General features: G+C 45.2%; 1 protein-coding gene across 1 annotated transcript in view; it reads left to right on the top strand.

Annotated features, from left to right (window-relative positions):
• Positions 1–2,635: 2,635 nt before the first annotated feature.
• MAP1B (microtubule associated protein 1B) overlaps positions 2,636–22,072 on the top strand; it is a 69,162-nt gene continuing 49,725 nt past the window's right edge. The window contains exons 1-2 of the mRNA XM_080572038.1: positions 2,636–2,990; positions 10,739–10,840. Of these exons, the coding sequence (XP_080428164.1) occupies positions 2,819–2,990; positions 10,739–10,840 (274 nt within the window). The 5' untranslated portion in view covers positions 2,636–2,818. The remainder of the gene's footprint in view (positions 2,991–10,738; positions 10,841–22,072) is intronic.

The following is a 22,072-nucleotide window of genomic DNA, read 5'->3' as shown; positions in this document are numbered from 1 at the left end:
CCACTATCACTCCATTTTGCAACCAGTTAGCAAGTCCCCTTAGAAAGCTCCTTCCTGTGGTGGTTTTACCTTGCCAGGCAGCTGAACTCCACCGCAACCGCTCTCTCACTCTCACTTCCTCAGAAGAGGAGGGGAAGAAGAAAAGGAAAGAAACAACTCACAGGTTGAGATAAGGATAATTAAAGGGAAAAATAATTATTAAGGGGAAAATATTATTAATTTAAAAATTTAACTAAAGGGAAAAAGTGAAAGGGAAAAAGGGATAAAAAAAAAACAACAAGCAAAGGCTGTATGGAAGTGCAGAGGAAAGAAATTACTCTCTACTTCCCACCAACGAGTGATGCTTGACCACGTCCTCGAAGCAGGGCCTCAACGCATGTAGATGTTGTTTTGGAAGACAGACGTTTTCACGAGAGCCCACCCCTCCCCTCTACTTCCTTTTTCCACCTTTTATTGCTGAGTGTGACATCATATGGTATGGAATATCCCTTTGGTTGGTTTAGGTCAGCTACCCTGGTGATATTCCTTCCTCGCCTCTTGCCCACCCCCAGCCTGCTAGCTCCTGGGGGGTTAGAGGGAGTCCTGATGCTGTGCCAGTATCGCTCAGCAGTAGACACAACACTGGTGTGATACGAGTGCTGTTCTAGCTACAAGTGCAGAACACAGCACTGTATGGGCTGCTACAGGGAAAGTTAACTCCATCCCAGCCAGACCCAGTACACTTCCATACTCCAGAGACCAGATGCTCTTGTTGGTGATTGAAATAAATGCATACCCCAAAACTATGTATTGCAATTGGAGAAGCCAGAAGCTGGCTTCCTCTAATGGGCACCATGTGGCAAGTATTGAGGATATCTATAATAAGAATACAGACTATTAGTGTGGGGGTCACATAAGACATGGCCACAGTGGAGAGGACATTATTTCTAGATAAGCATCTGCACCCATATTAATTTGGGCCCAGCTATGCTATCTCATGGAAACTGCCAGGCTCAACAAGAAAACACTAGTCATAGAAGGGCTCAGACAAATGGGGGTACCCTAAGAACAACATTCTCTACCCATGAATACCTTGCCAACTTTAGAACTGCTACTAGTTCTTCTGCATCTATACGATTGCATTTGTTCTATCAGCAATGTCAGCTCTAGTGAAGAATGAGCACTGTTGCTCTTTATCTTTGCATTATCTCAGCCACCTGACATGGCTGTAAAAATGCTTGTCCACAGCCTACAACCTTAGCTGCTGCAATGGCAGCTCAGAATAGTCTCCTTTGAATGCAACATCCAAACACATCACACATTAGCCAAGGCTCTCAATGCTGTATTTATGTAGAACTATTCATATTAAAAATAGTAGCTGCTATAGGTACCTGAAACACACGTTAATTAGAATGAGTCCACTATGCCCTAAAACAACATATATATTCTAAGAAAACAGGACTGATGTATTGGTTCATCCAGGCAAGTACTGTTTCTGAGGAGTAGGCAGGGAATATGAACAGTCAGTACTGGAAGGAGCTGCACACAGAGGAAGTGTCATCTCAGTCAGGGACCAGAAGTTATCTAGGTCACAGTGAGATTTCTACCACATCACTTTAGCCATACAAACAAGATGCAAAATGTAAAACAGCACCTGGTTCCTGTCAGTAAAGTGAGAGGAACATCTCATAGAGGCTGATTTATTTTAGACTGCTCTATCCCATTTTAGGGGAAAATAACACACTATTAGGAGGTGATTGAGTTTCTCTCAAGTGGGTCTCAGTGAGTATCAAAAAGCCGACGTCTAATATTTACATGGTAATCAAGAGGAATCCAGCCTTTGTTTCTGTAATTGTAGATGTTTTCTGATACTATTGCTCCCTGGAGTTGCTCAAACCTAATCAAAATTAGTTACTCAAAGCCCTTTGAACTTCTGGAGCCTTAAAATTATGGATTTTATCAGCTAGTCCAGAAACAGTGCTTTTCTGGGGTGAGTCAAATATATCCATGGGCCTTGAATACGTGCAAAAAGCTGCTTCCAAAAGAAAAAAAAGTAATAAGAATATTTAGATTGCCAGTTGTGAGGGGGGGAAAAACATGGCTCAAATTTTGTGGCAGTGTTACAGTAAGATGCAGGAGACTGGACTCGTGGCCTTAGACAACCGAGCTGCTTTTTTCATTCAGTCAGGAGTGCAGCTGGAGCCCCAATGCCAGCTTTTCCAGATGAACTAATGAGGTCTGCCAGGGATCACCTGTGGCTCCTCATGGCATGGCCACCAGGCTTCCAGGACAGCCAAGCCACAGGCTGAGATCTTAGGAAAGCCTTGGGGAGTGAGGGATGGCCAAGCCAGCAGAGTAAGACCAAGAGGGAACAAACAACACGGAATGACCAAACTGGGAGGGTGAGACCCCTGAAGGGCACAGAGGGAGAAAGGGAGGTGGAAACTGCACCAAAGCAGAGGGTGCCAAAGGAAGGGGCCCTCGCCCCCAGTCCCAGACAGGTCCTGCTGCAGGCCAGGGCACACTCCAAGGCTGTCCCCACAGTACCCCCTCAGGGCAATGTTCGCATCCCGTATCCTTCCTGCTTCCAGGGGCTGCCGCAGGGAGGATTTGCTGCAGATGACATCAGCTGTGGATGCTGGAAAAGCAGCAGTGGCAGTGCGGGGATGTGCTGGCTCCCCCCCTTCCTCCTCCTCCTCGTTGCCAGGTCCCTGCCCTGCACTATCTCTGTATAAAAGCGTCACCACCCTTCCAGTCGATCTCAGTCCCTACCGCTTGTGGATCTATCGCTGAGTGGCCCTCCTCCCCTCAGAGCACCGGGGTGGAGCGGGCGACCGCGATGGCCACTGAGGTGGTGGAAATGGACTCGGAGCCATCTTGTAGCATCCCCAACCCTACCTCATCCAGCCTTTCGCACCGCTTCCTGGACAACAAGTTTTACCTGCTGGTGGTTATCGGCGAGCTGGTGACCGAGGAGCATCTGCGGCGGGCCATCGCCAACATCGAGCGAGGTGAGGCGGCGGCAAGGTGCAGGACGGCCGCAGGCGCGGCTGCACCGCGGGGCGAGCCGGGGCGTCGCGGAGTGCGGGCGGCCACTCACGTCTACTACCGTCCGCCCCTTGCTGGTTGTGGGGAGCTAGGGGAGGAACAACACAAACATGATCTGCAAAATCTGTTCGCTTCTCATTTTATGAGGGGATTATCGTCCCGCCTGACTGCACGTCCCTCCTATTCCCCCCCCCCGCCCGGTCGTGTACGAGCGCCGGGGCGCGGCGGTCAGAGGCTACGGGCTGACCCCCCTGAGGCGTACGGCGGCGGCCCCTCGCTGCCAGCCGTACAAAGATCCACAGTCGTCTCAGCATGCGCCGCTCCTCCACCCCCGCTCTGCTGCTGGCGGCGGGCGAGGAGGGTGAGCCCCCTCCTCGCCATTGTCGGGGTGGAAGCGCTGGAGCTGCGGCAGAAACTGGGTACTTGCCAAGTCCGTCTGCTCGGAGACACCGACGGGTGGGTGTGGTGCAGTCCGCACTGCAGTCCCTATGGCAGCCCAGAGCGGACAAAGGACACCCGCGCCGCCGCTGAAAAACGCGTTTGGGTTAGGACGGCTTTTCTGTTTTCCCCCCTCGGCTCCCGAGCAAACAGTTCTCCTTCACCGCGAAATCAAACCGACGGAATTCGGGGATTTTTTCCTCTGGCTAGCAAATTCTTCCCGAGCAGGAATGCATCTGTGCCTATTGTGTCTAACTTTCAGCAATGAGACTTTCTATTTGCTACATTTTTTTTTCAGGACCTAAGCTTTATATACACACTCGTATGTATATTTAAACAAAAATATATAGGTACAAGGCTAATATCTGAGTGTTCAGCCTCATTATTGTCCAGCTACAGGCTGCTATGACTCAATGTTTATTTGTGATACCTTCACGTATTGCTGTCTTAAGAAAGAGACAAATGAAATAACTAAATATTATAAGTTCTTGATGTAGTTTCTAATAAAATAGATAGCGGTGTACATGGAGAAGGGAAAAAAAACCCTGTTGCCATAATAGCGGTATGAAACACAAAGGAAACTGTTGCTGGACCCTATAGTTTAAGCTCAATTGAAACATGATTTTATAACATCTATTTTGTTCTGGTCTGTTGAAAGCAGAGATCAGAAACCTGCCATTAGAGAGGAGAAAGACCACGCAAGGGGGAACTGGTAGCAGCCTTGTCATGTGGGTGTGGTTCAGCAGTCTAGTTAGGACTTGAATAGTCTCTATTGTTTTCTCAAACATTGTTGGTTTAGTTGGCTATTTCTCTTGTTTCTTTTTCATGTCTGTGGTAAAGGGCTGCCTCATCACAGGTAACTAGCATTACTGTGACCTGTTCATCTTTATTGTGACTATTGTGTTTTAGGGAGAACTACTGAGGTAGATGCTTTGTCATTCAGAGCCTCTTCAGCATTGCACTTTCCTAATTTTATTTAAGTTTTGATTGTCAGAAGTGACTTGGCTGCATTTTAATTAAATAAAATTTATAGAGCAAAAAACTTCTACCCTCAAGACATCTGATGTCATCCTTCCTCTGAAGAAATGCCCTTCAGTCTCTTCTTGAAGCTTCTACTATACAGTTGCTGCTACCTCCTGTCACTAAGCATAACACCCACTTACAGTTTTAGATGTTCAGAGGGAATGCTTTGGCTTTTTCATCATTTTAGATTAGAAGTCACCTCACTGCTCCTGGTGTCAGACGGTCTGATGGGGATTTTTCTCACTAGGAAAAAACCTTGATCAAATTTTGCATTGTGTTGCTCTGGATGAGTATACTGGGAGTCTGAAGCTCTATCTGTGTGAGGCAAATATGGACTTGACTAATCTTTCTTTTGGGCAAGTATGCTGTAGTCTGGGGGAAGAAAAAAAACAAAACAGCTTCTTTCAAGCTTTATTCTCAGCAGAGCCTTAAATGAGTTTAGGGTTCTTGATTACTGCCTTGATGTCTTCGCTTGTACATCTCTTAAGTCATCACTGAAAAGTGTGAATTTATGCACTGAACTACAGAGCAATGTGTCAAAGACAATATTTGCTGATAACACAACAGTGGCGTGACGCTATACAACCTGGTAGAATGCAGAGTCATATCATGAAGCAGGAATGGCTTGAAGCTTCATTTCTTCATTTTTAAATGATTACATTTGGGATGACGTTTTTTTTGCAAAAGGGGCAATCCTCCAATCTGCTGTTCACCAAAAAATAAGGGAGGAGTGAAAAGAAAGCTTCAAGATCTTTCTATCCACTGATTCAGCAGATGCTACTGGGTGTGCTGTCTGATTAGTCCTGTGTCTAGTGGCATTGCACTCCTAAGACTTCAGAAAGAAATAGCTCCAGCTCGGTCATACTTCCAGTAGTTAATTCCATCCTGTTAATGCTGTACATCGTTGGATTGACCTTGAATTTTACTTCCAGACTTACCTCCGTTCTATCCAAACATGATTTGGTTACATAATGAATATAATACATTATACTAGATTATAATGTACATGTACAATTTTTGCATTCAGAATGCTGAATCATGCAGCTGCAGATCTGGGATATTCTATCTAAATCCCAACTTCAGCTTCTAGGACTACCATGTGCATGGTATGTCTAGGCATTTTTAGCTATTTATTTTACATTGAGTGGTGTATTTTGGACACTGGCTCAGCAGTTTGACTATGCCTAATCAATCAGAACTTTATCCCTACCACAAATCTAGATTCACAACAAAGGTCTAGCAGAGGCAGTCTTTGGCAACAAGCTGACTAACCTAGTGAGGTGCGCTTTAAACTGAAGGCCTTGGGGGGTGGGGTCCATAATAACAATGCTTGTGCCATTGCAACGGACTAGGGAATGAGCCAGGCCAGCCTAATGAGCAACAAATGTTCCTTAGCTGCCTCCAATGACAGAAGCCAGAAGGCCAGCTACTTCAATAGTGACTATATCTATGGGAAATCCTCTTGCATCCCTCTAGGGATACCTGTACCCCCTGCTTCCCCAAAGTGCCTGTATACCAATGCATAAAGAATAAATAGGGAGAACTAGAGATCTGTGTGCGGTCACAGGGCCATGATCTCACTGTGATCACGGAGACTTGGTGGGACAGCTCACGACTGGAATGCTGTCCTTTTTAGGAAAGACAGGTCAGGGAGGTGAGGTGGTGAAACATCCCCTCATGTGAGAGAGCAACTGGAATGTATCGAGCGCCACCTGGAGGTGAATGATGAATGAGTGGAAAGCTTGTGGGTGAGAATTAAGGAGCAGGCTAATATGGGTGACACTGTTGTGGATGTTTACTACAGGCCACCTACAGGCTTTCTACAGACAGCTAGAAGTAGCTTCATGATCACAGGCATTGATTCTCATGGAGGACTTCAATCATCCTTATATTTATTGAATTAGCAACACTGCCAGGCACACATGATCCAGGAGGTTCCTGCAGTGCATTGAAGATAGCTCCTCTACCATCTGTATCAGAAAGTTAATGAGGAGAGATGTGCTGCTGGACCTTGCTCTTACTAACAAGGAAGGACTGGTTGGGGGCAGCCTAGGATGCAGCAATCAGAGATAATAGAGTTCAGGATCTTGTGTGGAAGAAACAAAGCAGTTAGTAGGACTGCAACCCTGGACTTCAGGAGAGCCAACTTTTACCTCTTCAAGGACCGACTTGGAGGTATCCTAGCTAGAGCGTTGGAAGGTAAGGGGGCCCAAGAGAGTTGGTTGACACTTAAACACAGCTTGTTCCAAGCTCAAATTGGTGCATCCCTAAGAGCAAAAAAACAGGGAAAGGTGGCAAAGGGCCTGCGCGGATGAGCAAGATGCTCAAGGATAAACTCAAAGGAAAGAAGAAAGTCTATGAAATGTGGAAAAAGGGCCTGGTCACTTAGGAGGAATACAGGAATGCTGTCAGGGCCCACAGGGATGCGACAAAGAAGGCTAAGGCCCATTTGGAATTAAATCTGGCAAAGGAGGTCAAAGATAACAAGAAAGTCTTCCTTTTACTATTGACATAAAAAGAAAAGCCTAGGGAACATTTGGGTCCACTACTGAATGAGGTGTGTGCCCTTGTAACAGGGGACACTGAGAAGATGGAAATGCTGAACGCCTTCTTTGCTTCAGTCTTTACTGCTAAGACTGCCCCTTGGGAATCCCAGACCCTGAAGGTAAGAGAGAGAGTCTGGAGAAAGGAAGACTTCCCCTTGGTTGAGGAAGATCTGATCAGAGAGCATCTAGCCAAAATCAGTGCACACAAATCCATGTTCCCTGATGGGATGCACCCATGTGTGCTTAGGGAGCTGGCAGATGTGATTGTTCAATCACTCTCTATCATCTTTGAAAGGTCATGGAGAATGGAAAGAGGTACCAGATGACTGGAGGATAGCCAATGTCACACCAGTCTTCAAAAAGGGCAAGAAGGAAGACTCAGGCAACTACAGGCCTCACCACCGGTCCCTGGAAAGGTGATGGAACAGCTTGCTCTGGATGCCATCTCCAAGCAATTTGAAGAGAAGAAGGTTATCAGGAATAGTTAACATGGGTTCACCAAGGGGAAATCATGCTCGACCAACCTAGTAGCCTTCCGTGATGTCATCACTGGCTGGGTAGATGAGGGGAGAGCAGTTGATGTTGTCCACGTGGCCTTCAGCAAGGCTTTTGACACTGTCTCCCACAACATCCTTTTAATGAAGCTCAGGAAGTGTGGGATGGATGAGTGGACAGTGAGGTGGATTGAGAACTGGCTGACTGGCAGAGCTCATAGGGTTGTGATCAGCGGTGCGGAGTCTAGTTGGAGGCCTGTAGCTAGCGATGTTCCCTAGGGGTTGGTACTGGGTCCAGTTTTGTTCAACATCTTCATCAGTTACCTGGACGAAGGGATAGAGTCCACCCTCAGCAAGTTTGCTGATGATACAAAGCTGGGAGGAGTGGTGCACCAGAAGGCTGCGCTGCCTTTCAGTGAAACCTAGACAGGTTGGAGAGTTAAGCAGAGAGGAACCTGATGAGGTTCAACAAGAGTAAGTGTAGTCTTGCACCTGGGGAGGAATAACTGCATGCGTTAGCACAGGTTAAGGGCTGACCTGCTGGAGAGGAGCTCTGCAGAGAAGGACCTAGGGGTCCTGGTGGACAACAGCAGTGTACCCTTGTGGCCAAGAAAGCCAATGGCATCTTGGGGTGCATTAAAAAGATCAGGGCCAGCAGGTTGAGGGAGGTGATCCTCCCCTTCTATTCTGCCCTGGTGAGGCCACATCTGGAATACTGTGTCCAGTTCTGGGCTCTCCAGTTCAAAAAAGAGATCTAGAGAGAGTCCAGAGGAGAACCACAAAGATGATTAAGGGCCTGGAGCATCTTCCATATGAGGAAAGGCTGAGAGACCTGGGTCTGCTCAGCCTGGAGAAGAGAAGAGGGGATCTGATCAACATTTATAAATATCTAAAATGTAGGAGGCAAACGGATGGGGGCCAGGCTCTTTTCAGTGGTGTGCAGCAATAGGACAAGGGGCAATGGCTAAAAATGGGAACACAGGAAGTTCCACACAAATGTGTAAGAACTTCTTTACAGTGAGGGTCACAGAGCACTGGAACAGGCAGCCCAGAGAGGTTGGGGAGTCTCCTTCTCTGGAGAGCTGGTCTCAAGACCTGCCTGGATGCTTTCCTGCTCAACCTACTGTAGGGAACCTGCTTTTAGCAGGGGGCTCGGACTTGATGATCTTCAGAGGTTCCTTCCAACCCCTACGGTTCTGTGACCCTGTGGTTAGGGATGGTGGACAGGCTCTGTCATTAACAGTATTGCTGAATTGTAGTCAATTTTGCTTAACTGATCTCCAGAAAACTTTGAAGCGCTCCCCCCCCCCCCAGCTTGCTGTTAGTGACCTGTTATCTTCTAGCTTCTTGAAGTTCAGCACTCATTCATTCAACATACATCAGCCTCATGATCAATATCAGTTTACTCATCAGTTTTCAAATGCATTGTACATGCATGGTATTACATAGTCTTTACTTTCCTCTTTTCAAATATTCCAACACCTGGAAAACATTAAAGCTTGTTGAGCTGTATTTGCCTGTCGATACCAAATATACCATATGGCCAAGAGGTTTCTGAGAAATGAAAATCAGGAGACTTGTAGAAGGATACTTGTTGCTTATGCCTCTGAACAATGACGCATAAGTGATTAAGTGGAGGTAGATGATCATAGTTCAGTTATATTTTAGAAGAGCTTCAGAGATACATACAGGCAATGCTGTATTTTGAAATCTATGTAAAGCTTAAAATACCAACTACTTAATAGCACATGCTTCTTATGGGGATACACTACTAGTTCATACCTTGACTGTCCTACTGACAAGGAAAAGTACTCAATGAGTTATCTCAGAAGAGGGATCAGACTCTTGAAATGCAGATATCCATAACTGCATGGAGAACCTCATCAGAGCTGCAATGGGAGATCAGCAGTACAGATCTGGTTTATCTGCTCTTCCCCCTCTTTTTCCTCTTTATCCTTCAACCCTACAACATGGCCTCTACCAGAGTGAGGCTTGACATTTCTGCTGCCTTGAAAGAGAATAAAATATGAGAGGTAGTGTTGACAGGAAAGTTAGCAGCCTGTAGTGCTAGTCTCATGGTAAGGGGTTGGCCATGCACCTCTTCAGGCTTTTCTTCCACCCCAAAAGGTACCAAATCTGAAAGTGATTTAACTCAACAATTTTATGCAAAGACATGTTCGGGCATGTGGGAAGGGGCCACTAGATCCTTCCTCACCTGCACTCCATTCTATATTTGCCAGTTGATTTGTATAAGTCTAATGACATTTTGTTAGGAATCAAAATCGCAGCAGTACCTAGGCTTACCTTTAGTGCAACTGCCTACTCATTATTTTTCAAAGCTTAACAAGAAAATTATAGAAAAATGTTAAAACATATTCTCCTGTTAGTAGTGTTGGAGGTTTTATTTTTTTTTGGTTTGTTTTTTCATAAAAATCTTATGGTAGGAATCTATATGTTTATCTTTTGGCTGCTGTGAAGTTTTTTCTTTTTCCCCAGTCAAATTTCAGTCCTTAAAATGTCTGCTTTCAAAATATCTTTTTATGTTCACATTATATGTCAAGTGTCTCACTTTTTAAGTAGCTGGGGGGGGAAGCTGTAGGGAATAAAGATGTGATATTTATTTTTATTTATTTATTTTTAAAGAAAAAGATCAAAAAGATCTATTTTTAAATCTCAAAACTAGATTTTAATATTTAATAAATAAAAGATCACTTAAATTTTAATTTAAAATATGGGATGCTTCAAAGCTTTTGAATGAAGAGGTCAGCATTTTAATACTTCATATTTAAGTATTAATTTACAACATGCTAGACGACGCTCTTTTTTCACAGGAGGACAAATAAAGTGGTCGTGGAATGTGGCTAAAGTATCTCCTGAGTGATTCACTCTACAATTTTGTAAATTGCTATTCTAAAGTAAATTCGGGGACATCAATAACTTCTCATAATGTCACTACTAGGATGCAGGGCCTTAAAGGACTGTTACCTCTTGGAAAGGCAAATTTCTTCTTGCTTTTGACTGATCCCTGTCCAGAGTGCTTCTTCTGAGCACTCAACACTTTGCAGAAGATGATTGTGTGGCTTGAAAGGAAGAGAGGCTGTTTTTGGAATTTAGAAATATGTAAATAACAAGAATGTAAACTGAGTAATAGTGAATTGAAACTTCTAGTGTTCATATGTCAAGCTAGATGTTTTGTATTCTGAATTTTAGGAATCCGGTCATGGGACACAAACTTGATTGAGTGCAACTTAGATCAAGAACTGAAACTTTTTGTGTCTCGCCATTCAGCTCGATTCTCTCCTGAAGTTAAAGGTGAGTTTTTGGAAGTTTATCAGTTTTTTTGAGAGGAGAATTAATAAATATGCTTAGGTATCTGATGGCCCATTTTTCTCTCTGGTTCTTTACAATGAATACTTTTTTCCTTTATTTTAAAATATGGTTTAAATTTGTCTTAACTTTCTGACAAAAGTAAATGTCACTTACAGAAGCTGTCACTTAAATGAAACTTTAAAATATTCAGTCTTTTACATTAGCTTGATGTGTATATGATCATGATTACTTTAGTAATACATGTTAGTTTTGGGGCACCATTAAAATTAACTGAAACTTACTTTTTGACTGAACAGTTTATGTAGTGCCAATCTATTAGTCCTGGAGACTTAAGCTGTTCCTTATTGTGGTAGGTAGAGCACATACAAAAAATAACCTGAAAGCTTAGCTCTACAGTTTGACAGAGCCGGAAATGGTGTCACAGCTGTTGTACAAGTGTAGCTCAAGCTGTGTTTCTCCCTCAATGGCTTGGAACTTTTTCTTGGTATAAAAAGCTGAGGGGTGAAGGGTCTATCTTGACTTACAGGATCTTTGTTTTTTATGAGAAAGTTAACATTTTACAGGACTCATGAGATTAAATCTGCTTCCTTTTCAAGGCTGTCCTTCTTTTAGAGGATTCATAAAATTAAAAATAAAAATTAAAAAAAAGTTTGAAGTGTAAAACTTGATTTTGTTCTGGTTGCATGGGACTCAAGTGTTTGGTAAGTTTTAACATCTCATTACTTTAACACAAATGCTGAGTGAGCATGTGTGAAAATTAATCTTGGTTTTCATATAAAAATATATAGCCTTCTCAAACGAGTACAGTTTGCTTTCATTGGTGAAATCATTGTGGCCATGTGCACATTGACCAGTAGAACCTAGTACTAATAAACGTTATAAATTCCAGCTTCAGCAACATCTCTTAAGTATGGTGAAAAGGGCTATGAAATGTTGTATCATACTACTATATCACATTCCTAGTGTCAGTTACTATACGCTGTTGACAAAGAGATCGTGATGTCTAGCTAACATGACAGCACTGACCTGATGGTGTTGTATAATGTACCAAAATGTCTTATGTAACTAATTATTCCTTTTGCAGCATAGATTATAGCAGACTTTGTCATATCTGCCCATAGCTATAAAGAGTAAAACATGGCCAGATTTAAGGAAAAGATATGCCTCTATTTTTTCCCTGGTTTGAAAACCAACACATCTAGTGAATACTCTGAAGATTTAGGGTCAAGACGTGTAGTTACTGAATTACATGGAAGTAAACTCAGTCCTGGAATACATCTCTTATTTAAGTTTAAATACAGTGATGCAAATTCAACTTTTCAGTGACACCCATTGCCTTGTTTTACAGAGAGGGTATTCTGGTAAGTGAAACTAACAAAATTTATCTTTAAGAAATACAATGTGTGGTATACCTCATCTTTAACATGTACAAAACTTCATCTTTAAAACTTCAGGGGGAAAAAAGATCCTATGCTGCTTCTTCAGCAAAAATATTCTAGTGTGTTTAATAATTTTTGCTTTCTTTTTAAGATGTTATCTCTTGATAGCATTGCATGAATTAAATACTCTACTTTTATTTGGTAAATGAAAGATTATGCGCCTCTTTTTTTTCTTTCTATAGAAATATTATAGAATCCTTTAGGAATTGTATTTTTTGTTTGTTTTTCTTGTTTGTCTAGACCTGTCTGAGCCTGTCATTGTGTTGAATTACAGCTTAATTGCATGTGACTGGAATTAATCAACATCTCTATGTCAACCAGTAATGTATGTGTTTTTTCAGCACTGCTCAATCTTTAAACAATAAGTTGCCAAAATTGATGAGGGTCCTCTGTGTTTTCTCTACTGTTTGATGTGAAGGAGAGCTTTTTTTGTTGTTGTTGCCATATGTTCATAAAATTTTAGAATGTTTCATTTGTTACAATGCCCAAATGTTGAATTTTGGTGAGTGTTCAATCTATGAAACTGGCAACATAAATACTAAAACGATGGTTGTAAGTTCATATTTTCTTATGGTCTCAAATTCAGAAATTCCTTGTATAAGAAGCTACCCAAATTCTTCAGAAAGTGTTCATCCAAGGTGAGAGGATAGTGTATGGCATGTCAGATGGGATGTAATTAAACAGCTTTTTTTAATTCTCTGCAGCCTTCTGAGACTGAACTCTTTGTGTAACATGAAAATAGGGATAGTTTACTCCTGAGGAAGGGCAGAGGCATTTAGTGTGTCTGCACAGCTCTTACTGTAGTGAGGTTTGACTACTGACTGAAGCCTCTTTATTTATGCACCACCAGCTCAGTCCGTGTTTCAATGTGAAGGGTATGAGTCATTCTTAAAAAGGAAGCTTGGAGGAAATGGGGTCAAATCTGTCCCCACACCACATGCCTGCAGTGTTGTGGTGGTTTTACCCTGCTGGAAAGCTGAACTCCACAACTGTTCTCTCACTCCCCCTCCTCAAAAGAAGAGGGGGAGAAAAAAGTGTGCTTGAAAGAAAAAAAAAAAAGTCACAGGTTAAGATAAGGATAATTTTTTATTCTTTCTTTTCCCTTGAATTAAAAAAAACAAGCAAAGGCTGTGCAGAAGCACAGAGGGGAAAAAATTCTCTACTTCCCATCAACAAGCGATGTTCAGCCACATCTTGGGAAGCAGGGCCTCAATAGATGTGTTGGTTGTTTGGGAGGACAGACATCTTCATAAGGAGAGCCCCCCTCCTCCTTCCCCTTTCCCAACTTCACTTTCCCAGCTTGTATTGCTGAGTGTGACATAATATGGTATGGAATATTCCTTTGGTTGGCTTAGGTCAGTTGCCCTGGTGGTGTCCCCTCCCCACCTCTTGCCCACCCCTAGCCTACTGGCTGTGGGGGGGGGTTGGAGAGAGTCTTGATGCTGTGTCAGCACTCCTCAGCAACAGACAAAATATCGGTGTGATGCCAATGCTGTTCTAGCTACAAGTGCAGAGCACAACATTATATGGGCCACTGCACGGAAAGTTAACTCCATCCCAGCCAAACCCAGTACAACCTCCACCACTTATTCCATAATGTGTGTCAAAATCAACTTCTGCATATTTAGTATATTTGTATTCCCATCACCACTGTTCCCCGTCCTTTAACAGATATATAGGTACTTTTTTCCATTCCATGGGCCTATCCCAAAATGTCCATAGGAATTGTTTTTAGGCTTCATCTGCCAAAGTGGTCAGGACAGGTGGAGTAGGATTTCTGGATGCCAGTGCCAGCTTAGCTCCAGTTACTGCTGCACTTGCCCGCTTTGTTGTGAAGTTGATCTGTCATTGGTTATAGAATCGTTAAGGTTGGAAAAGACCTTCAAGATCATCTGGTCCAACCATCAGCCTACTACCAATGTCACCCACTAAACCATGTCCCTAAGCACCAAGTCCAAACTTTCCTTAAACACCCCCAGGGATCCCACCCACCACATCCCTGTGCAACCCATTCCAATGCCTGACTACTCTTTCTGAGAAGAAATGTCTCCTAATTTCATAGAATCACAGACTATCCCAAGTTGGAAGGGACCTACAAGGATCGAGTCCAACTACTGACATCGCACAGGTCTACCCAGAAATTCAGACCATATGACTAAGAGCACAGTCCAAACGCTTCTTAAACTCTGACAGGCTTGGTGATGTGACTACGTCCCTGGGGAGCCTGTTCCAGTGTGCGACAACCCTCTCAGTGAAGAACTTTTTCCTGCATAAACCTCCCCTGTTGCAGCTTAACACCATTCCCTTGGGTCCTATCACTGGTCATTAAAGGGAAGAGATCAGTGCCTGCCCCTCCACTCTCCCTCGTGAGGAAGCTGTAGACCTCGATGAGGTCTCCCTTCGGCCTCCTCTTTTCCAGGCTGAACAGACCAAGTGACCTCAGCTGCTCCTCATATGTCTTCCCCTCTAGGCCCTTCACCATCTTTGTCACCCTCCTCTGGACACTCTCCAATAGTTTCACGTCCTTTTTGTACTGTGGTGCCCAGAACTGCACACAGTACTCGAGGTGAGGCCGCACCAGCGCAGAGTAGAGCGGGACAATCACCTCCCTCGACCGACTAGCAATGCCGTGCTTGATGCATCCCAGGATACGGTTGGCCATCCTGGCTGCCAGGGCACACTGCTGGCTCACATTCAGCTTGCTATCGACCAAAACCCCCAGATCCCTCTCTTTGGGGCTGCTCTCCAGCATCTCGTCGCCTAGTCTGTACATATAGCCAGGGTTGCCCCGTCCCAGGTGCAGGACCCGGCACTTGCTCTTGTTAAACTTCATGCGGGTTGGTGGTTGCCCAGCTCTCCAATCTGTCCAGATCTCTCTGTAAGGCCTTTCCACCCTCAACAGAGTCCACAGCTCCTCCCAGTTTAGTGTCATCTGCAAATTTGCTCAAAACACCTTCTATAGTCCCACATCCAAATCGTTTATAAACACATTGAAGAGGACTGGCCCTAAAATGGAGCCTTGAGGGACCCCACTAGTGATCATCTGCTAGCCTGATGTGGCCCGATTTACCACAACCCTTTGAGCCCTGCCTGTCAGCCAATTGCTCACCCATCTTATAATGTTTTTTTTTTTAGCTGTATGCTGGACATTTTGTCCAGTAGGATCCTATGGGAAACTGTGTCGAAAGCTTTGCTGAAATCCAAAAAGATCACATCAGCTGGTTTCCCTTGATCGACCAGATGGGTGATCTTATCATAAAAGGAAATCAAGTTAGTTAAACAGGACCTACCCTTCGTGAACCCATGTTGGCTGAGACCAATGACTGCATTGTCCCCCAGGTGCGCTTCAAGGATCATCCTCTCCATAATTTTACCAGGCACTGACGTGAGACTGACAGGCCTGCAATTGCTAGGGTATTCTTTCTTGTCCTTCTTGAAAACTGGCACAACATTTGCTAGCTTCCAGTCCAATGGGACCTCTCCAGATTCCCAAGACCATTGAAAAATAATTGAGAGAGGTCCCGCGATGACGTCAGCCAGCTCTTTAGGCACCCTGGGATGAATCCCTTCCGGACCCATGGACTTGTATGGATCCAGGTGGAGCAGCAAATCCCGCACACGTTCAAGGTTGGTTGGGAGTTTGTCATTCCCACCGTCATGGTCCTCCAGCTCAGGGCACCCTGGGTCCCAAAGCCCATCATCAGCATTGAAGATGGAGACAAAGAAGGCATTAAACGTCTCTGCTTTGCCTATGTCCTTGTCTGTGAGGTGACCATCCCCATCAAGTAGCAGACCTATGTTTTCTTTGCTCCTCCTTTTTCTGTTCACATATTCTTAAAAGAGCTTTTTATTGTCTCCCACAGACCTGGCCATCCTCAACTCTAGTTGGGCTTTGGCCGCACAAATTTTCTCCGTACAAAATGAACAGCGTCCCTGTATTCCTTCTGCATTGCCTGACCCTGCTTCCAACAGCCATACACTTTCTTTTTATGTCTAAGCTCCAGAAGAAGATCCCTGGTCAGCCAAGCCAACCTTCTGTCCTGCCTGCTTGACTTCCGATATTTTGGAATTTCCAACCTAAACCTCCCCTGGTGCAACTTCAGGCCATTACCTCTTGTCCTATCAGTGGTTATCTGTGTGAAGAGGGCAACACCCAGCTTCCCACATCTTCCTTTCAGGTAGTCGTAGAGAGCAATAAGGTCTCCCCTGAGCCTCCTCTTCTCCAGACTAAATAACCCCAGTTCCCTCAGCTGCTCCTCATAAGAATTATGTTCCACACCCTTTACCAGCTTCGTACGCCTTCTCTGGACATGCTCCAGGGCCTCGATGTCTTTCTTGAAGTGAGGGGCCCAAAACAGAGCACGCCTTACCAGAGTGCAGGGAGACGATCACCTCTCTGGTCCTGCTGGCTACACTATTCCTGATACAAGCCAGGATACCGTTGGCCTTCTTGGCCACCTGGGCACACTGCTGGCTCATGTTCAGGCGAGCATCGACCAGCACCCCAAGATCCTTTTCCTCTGCACAGCTTTCCAGCCACTCTGCCCGGAGCCTGTAGTGTTTCATAGGGTTGTTGTGGCCAAAGTGCAGGACCTGGCACTTAGCCTTGTTGAACTTCATCCCATTGGCCTCTGCCTAGCGATTCAACCTGTCGAGTTCCCTCTGCAGGGCAGTTGTGGTTTAACCCAGCTGGCAGCTATGCACCACACAGCCGTTCGCTTACCCTTGCCCCTCCCTCTCTTGGATGGGGGAGAGAATCAGAAAAAAAATGAAAGCCTGTGGATTGAGATGAAGACAGCTTATTAGGAAAGAAAAGAAAGGAAAATAATAATAATGACAATAGTACTACTAATAATAATGTGTAGAAAACAACTGATGCACAATGCAATTGCTCACCACCTGCTGACCGATGCCCAGCCTATCCCCGAGCAGCCGGTTCCCCACACCGGCCAGCCCCCCCATATTTATTGTTCAGCATGACGTCAGATGGTATGGAATACCCCTTTGGCCAGTTTGGGTCAGCTGTCCTGGGTCTGTCCCCTCCCAACTCCTGCTGCACCCCTAGCCTGCCTGCTGGCAGGACAGAGCGAGAAGCTGAAAAGTCCTTGGCCTGGTGTAAACACTGCTCTGCAACAATTAAAACATCAGTGTGATATCAACCTTATTCTCATCCTAAATCCCAAACACAGCACCCTACCAGCTACTAGGAGGAAAATTAACTCTATCCTAGCCGAAACCAGGACAGGGACTTTATCTTCCCGGATGTATGCTGGAAATACAGTACAGCCCAGAGGAAGCAGTCTAGGAGGTTCCTGGAGTGCATGGAAGATAGCTTCCTTACCCAGCTGGTTAGTGAGCCTACTGGAGGGGGTGCCCTGCTAGACCTACTGTTCATGAACAGAGAAGGACTGGTGGGAGATGTGGTGGTCGGGAGCTGTCTTGGGCAGTGACCACGAAATGGTAGAGGTCTCTATTCTTGGCAAAGTCAGGAGGGGGGTCAGTAAAACTGCGACCTTGGACTTCTGGAGGGCAGACTTCGATTGTTCAGGACACTGGTATGGGGGGTCCCTTTGGAGGCAGTCCTGAAGGGAAGAGGGGTCCAGGAAGGCTGGACGCTCCTCAAGAAGGAAGTCTTAAAGGCCCAGAGGCAGGCTGTCCCTATGTGCTGTAAGATGAGCTGGCGGGGAAGAAGACCTGCGTGGTTGAACAGGGAACTTCTGCTGAGTCTCCAGGTGTACAGGATCTGGCTGGGATGGAGTTAACTTTCCCTGCAGCGGCTCATACAGTGCTGTGCTCTTCACCTGTAGCTAGAACAGCATTGGTATCACACCAGTGTTGTGTCTACTGCTGAGCAATACTGGCACAGCATCAGGACTCCCTCTAACACCCCCAAGAGCCAGCAGGCTGGGGGTGGGCAAGAGGTGGGGAGGGAACATCACCAGGGCAGCTGACCTAAACCAACCAAAGGGATATTCCATACCATATGATGTCACACAGTTCTGGTTTAACCCGGCCGGCAGCTAAGCACCACTCAGCTATTCGCTCACCCTCCCCCTTCCCTCTGGGGGATGGGGGAGAGAATCAGGAAAAAAATGAAAGCTTGCGGGTTGAGATAATGACAGTGTATTAAGACAGAAAAGAAATGAAACTAATAATAATAATAATATTAGTACTACTACTACTACTGTGTACAAAACAAGTGATGCACAATGTGATTGCTCACCACTCAACAACCAATGCCCAGCCTATCCGTGAGCATCGGTTCCCCCCACCCCGGCCAGTCACCTCATATTATTGTTCAGCATGACGTCATATGCTATGTATTATCCCTTTGGTCAGTTTGGGTCAGCTGTCCTGGTTCTGTCCCCTTCCAACTCCTGCTGCACCCTCAGCCTGCCCACTGGCAGGACAGAGTGAGAAGCTGAAAAGTCCTTGGCTTAGTGTCAGCACTGCTCTGCAACAATGAAACATCAGTGTGTTATCAGCATTATTCTCACCCTAAATCCCAAACACAGCACCCTACCAGCTACTAGGAGGAAAATTAACTCTGTCCTAGCCAAAACCAGGACAATATCCACCCCTTAGTCCATACCATTTATGCAATACTCGGGTCCCACACTTTCCATTATAATATTATGATAATTAATCACCACTTTTCATATATGTATATAAAATGTCCACTGAGTTTGTGTAGTCCATGACTGACTTTGAGCTCCATCTGTCACAACAATCTTTCAGGGCAGATCAGATAGCGTGTGATGTTGGATCGTTGCATGCTGAAGCCTGTTCTGGCTACAACACACCGCTATGCTTGTCCAGTTCTAATAACATTCACTCGTTGTTATCTACATGACTGTTAGTGTGATACCATGTCCTGGTTCCAGTTAGGACAGAGTTAATTTTCCCTCATAGTAGCTGGTAGGGTGCTATGTTTTGGATTAGGGTGAGAAGAGCGCTGATAACATGCTGATGTTTTAATTGTTGCAGAGCAGTGTTTACACCAGGCCAAGGACTTTTCGGCTTCTCGCTCTGTCCTGCCAGCAAGCAGGCTGGGGGTGCAGCAGGAGCTGGGAGGGGACAGACCCAGGACAGCTGACCCCAAATGGCCAAAGGGGTATTCCATACCATCTGACGTCATGCTAAACAATATATAGGGGTGGCTGGCCGGGGTGGGGGGCCGGGCTGCTCGGGGATAGGCTGGGCATCGGTCAACGGGTGGTGAGCAATTGCATTGTGCATCACTTGTTTTCTTACACATTATTATTATTAATACTATTATCATTATCACTATTATTATTATTATTGTTATTATTATATTCCTGTCTTAATTAACTGTCTTTATCTCAACTCACCGGCTTCACTTTCCCGTTTCTCTCCCCCATCCCAGAGAGGGAGGGGGGAGGGTGAGCGAACGGCTGTGTGGTGTTTAGCTGCCAGCCGGGTTAAACCACAACATACCATTAATAGGACATATAGCCATCATAGTAGTGATGACATACAGTATTATATAGCAATTAACATCATACAATTCAAATCATATACTATTCTCTTCCCAAGTCAAATCCCCTTCAGGTACATAACCGATTTCCCTATTCTTCTGCATTACCCACCAAGCGCATCCAGGTACCTGAGCAAAAGCAATCCCAAAGTTTGCCTTTGCCTGAGGCAGGAGTAGCCTAGAGTGCCTTCCCCAGCACATTTTTTATGTGCACTACAGGGACTTTGTCCCCTTTTACAGCATATAACGGTTTTGATTGGGCAGGTCCAGCTCGACTGTCAGATCCCCTAGTGCTGACTAACCAGGTGGCTTTTGCCAAATGCGTATCCCAATGTTTGAATGTCCCAGCACCCATTGCCTTCAGTGTAGCCTTTAACAATCCATTGTATCGTTCAACTTTCCCGGAGGCTGGTGCATGCTAGGGGATATGATACACCCACTCAATACCATGCTCTTTGGCCCAAGTCTATAAGGTTGTTTCGGAAATGAGACCCATTGTCTGACTCAATTCTTTCTGGGGTGCCGTGTCGCCATAGGACTTGCTTTTCAAGGCCCAGGATAGTGTTCCGGGCGGTGGCATGGGGCACAGGATATGTTTCCAGCCATCCGGTGGTTGCTTCCACCATTGTAAGCACATGGAGCTTGCCGCTGCGGGTTTGAGGGAGTGTGATGTAATCAATCTGCCAGAGCTCTCCATATTTACATTTCAGCCATCGTCCTCCATACCAAAGAGGCTTTAACTGCTTGGTTTGCTCGATTGCAGCACGTTTCACAATCATGAATAACCTGTGCAATAGTGTCCATGGTCAGGTCCACCCCTCGATCACGAGCCCATCTGTAGGTTGCATCTCTACCTTGATGGCCTGAGGTGTCATGGGCCCATCGGGCTATAACTAACTCACCTTTATGTTGCCAGTCCAGATCCACCTGAGCCACTTCAGTCTTAGCAGCCTGATCCACCTGCTGGTTGTTTTGATGTTCTCCAATGGCTCGACTCTCAGGTATGCAAGCATCTACATGGCGTACCTTTACAACCAGGTTCTCTACCCGGGCAGCAATATCCTGCCACAATGCAGCAGCCCAAATGGGTTTGCCTCTGCGCTCCCAGTTGTTCTGCTTCCATTGCTGTAACCACCCCCACAGGGCATTTGCTACCATCCATGAATCAGTATAGAGATAGAGAACTGGCCACTTTTCTCATTCAGCAATATCTAAAGCCAGTTGGATGGCTTTCACTTCTGCAAACTGACTTGATTCACCTTCTCCCTCAGCAGCTTCTGCAACTCGTCGTGTAGGACTCCATACAGCAGCTTTCCACCTCCGATGCTTTCCCACAATACGACAGGACCCATCAGTGAACAGGGCATATTGCTTCTTATTTTCTGGTGGCTTTTTATACAGTGCGTCTTCTTCAGCACGGGTCACCTCCTTCTCTGGTGATATCCCAAAATATTTGCCTTCTGGCAAGTGTGTGATCACTTCCAAGATTCCAGATAAGACTTGGAGCAACTTCAGTGAAGTCCAAAGTTGGTGGCTTTGAGTCAGGTGGCCACCACGTATCTTTGTGTTATAAATGAAGATACAACTTGTTATAAATGACTGAGTCCCAAATAGGATAACAATCAAAGTTTACAATTTATTAAACGAATAGAGGCAAGCAAACAGCGCTGGGTGCGCCGGGAGTCTCTGCTCCACCAGGACGCACACCTGTTATGTTAGGCAGCTGGTTTTTATACTCCTAGGCTAATACATATTCATTACTACTTCTAGAAGAGGCAGGGTTATTATAATTGGTTTCCCGAATCCGAAGTCCTCCCAGGGGCGCCTGCTTATCAGTCTCTGGTAGTCTCTCGGGGGCTGCTCGGATGGGAGGCTCATATTCTTCTTCCTTATCTGGTGGTCTCTTGGCCGGCTGTCAGAAGTTACTGCACGTCCATGCAGAGTCAGCAGTTTTTCTCTAAAGAAATCCGTTTGTTCTCTTATCACCTAAACCCAGGCCTCAATGTTAACCCTTCAAATCCCTTAGTGGCACGAATTGCTGGACCATTCCTTACAAACTCAATCTGAATTTAGTAATATTTATAAAAGGCAAGTAAACAGTGCTGGGTGCGCGGGGAGTCTACGCTCTACCAACACGCACACACAACCGTCGAACTTTCTAAATATATAGATCATTGCTTTTACGTATTCATAAGAAACCCGAGTACGCCTATGCATACGTACAATCAGAGTGTGGGAAAAACCTTCAATCATGGGGTTGGGCCCGCTTTCAGAGCT

This window comes from Anser brachyrhynchus (genome assembly GCF_964034855.1).
Source record: "Anser brachyrhynchus genome assembly, chromosome: W".
Classification (NCBI taxonomy): Eukaryota; Metazoa; Chordata; class Aves; order Anseriformes; family Anatidae; genus Anser; species Anser brachyrhynchus.
The sequence above is the reverse complement of the archived record's forward strand: the minus strand, read 5'-3'. Positions and strand labels throughout refer to the sequence as shown.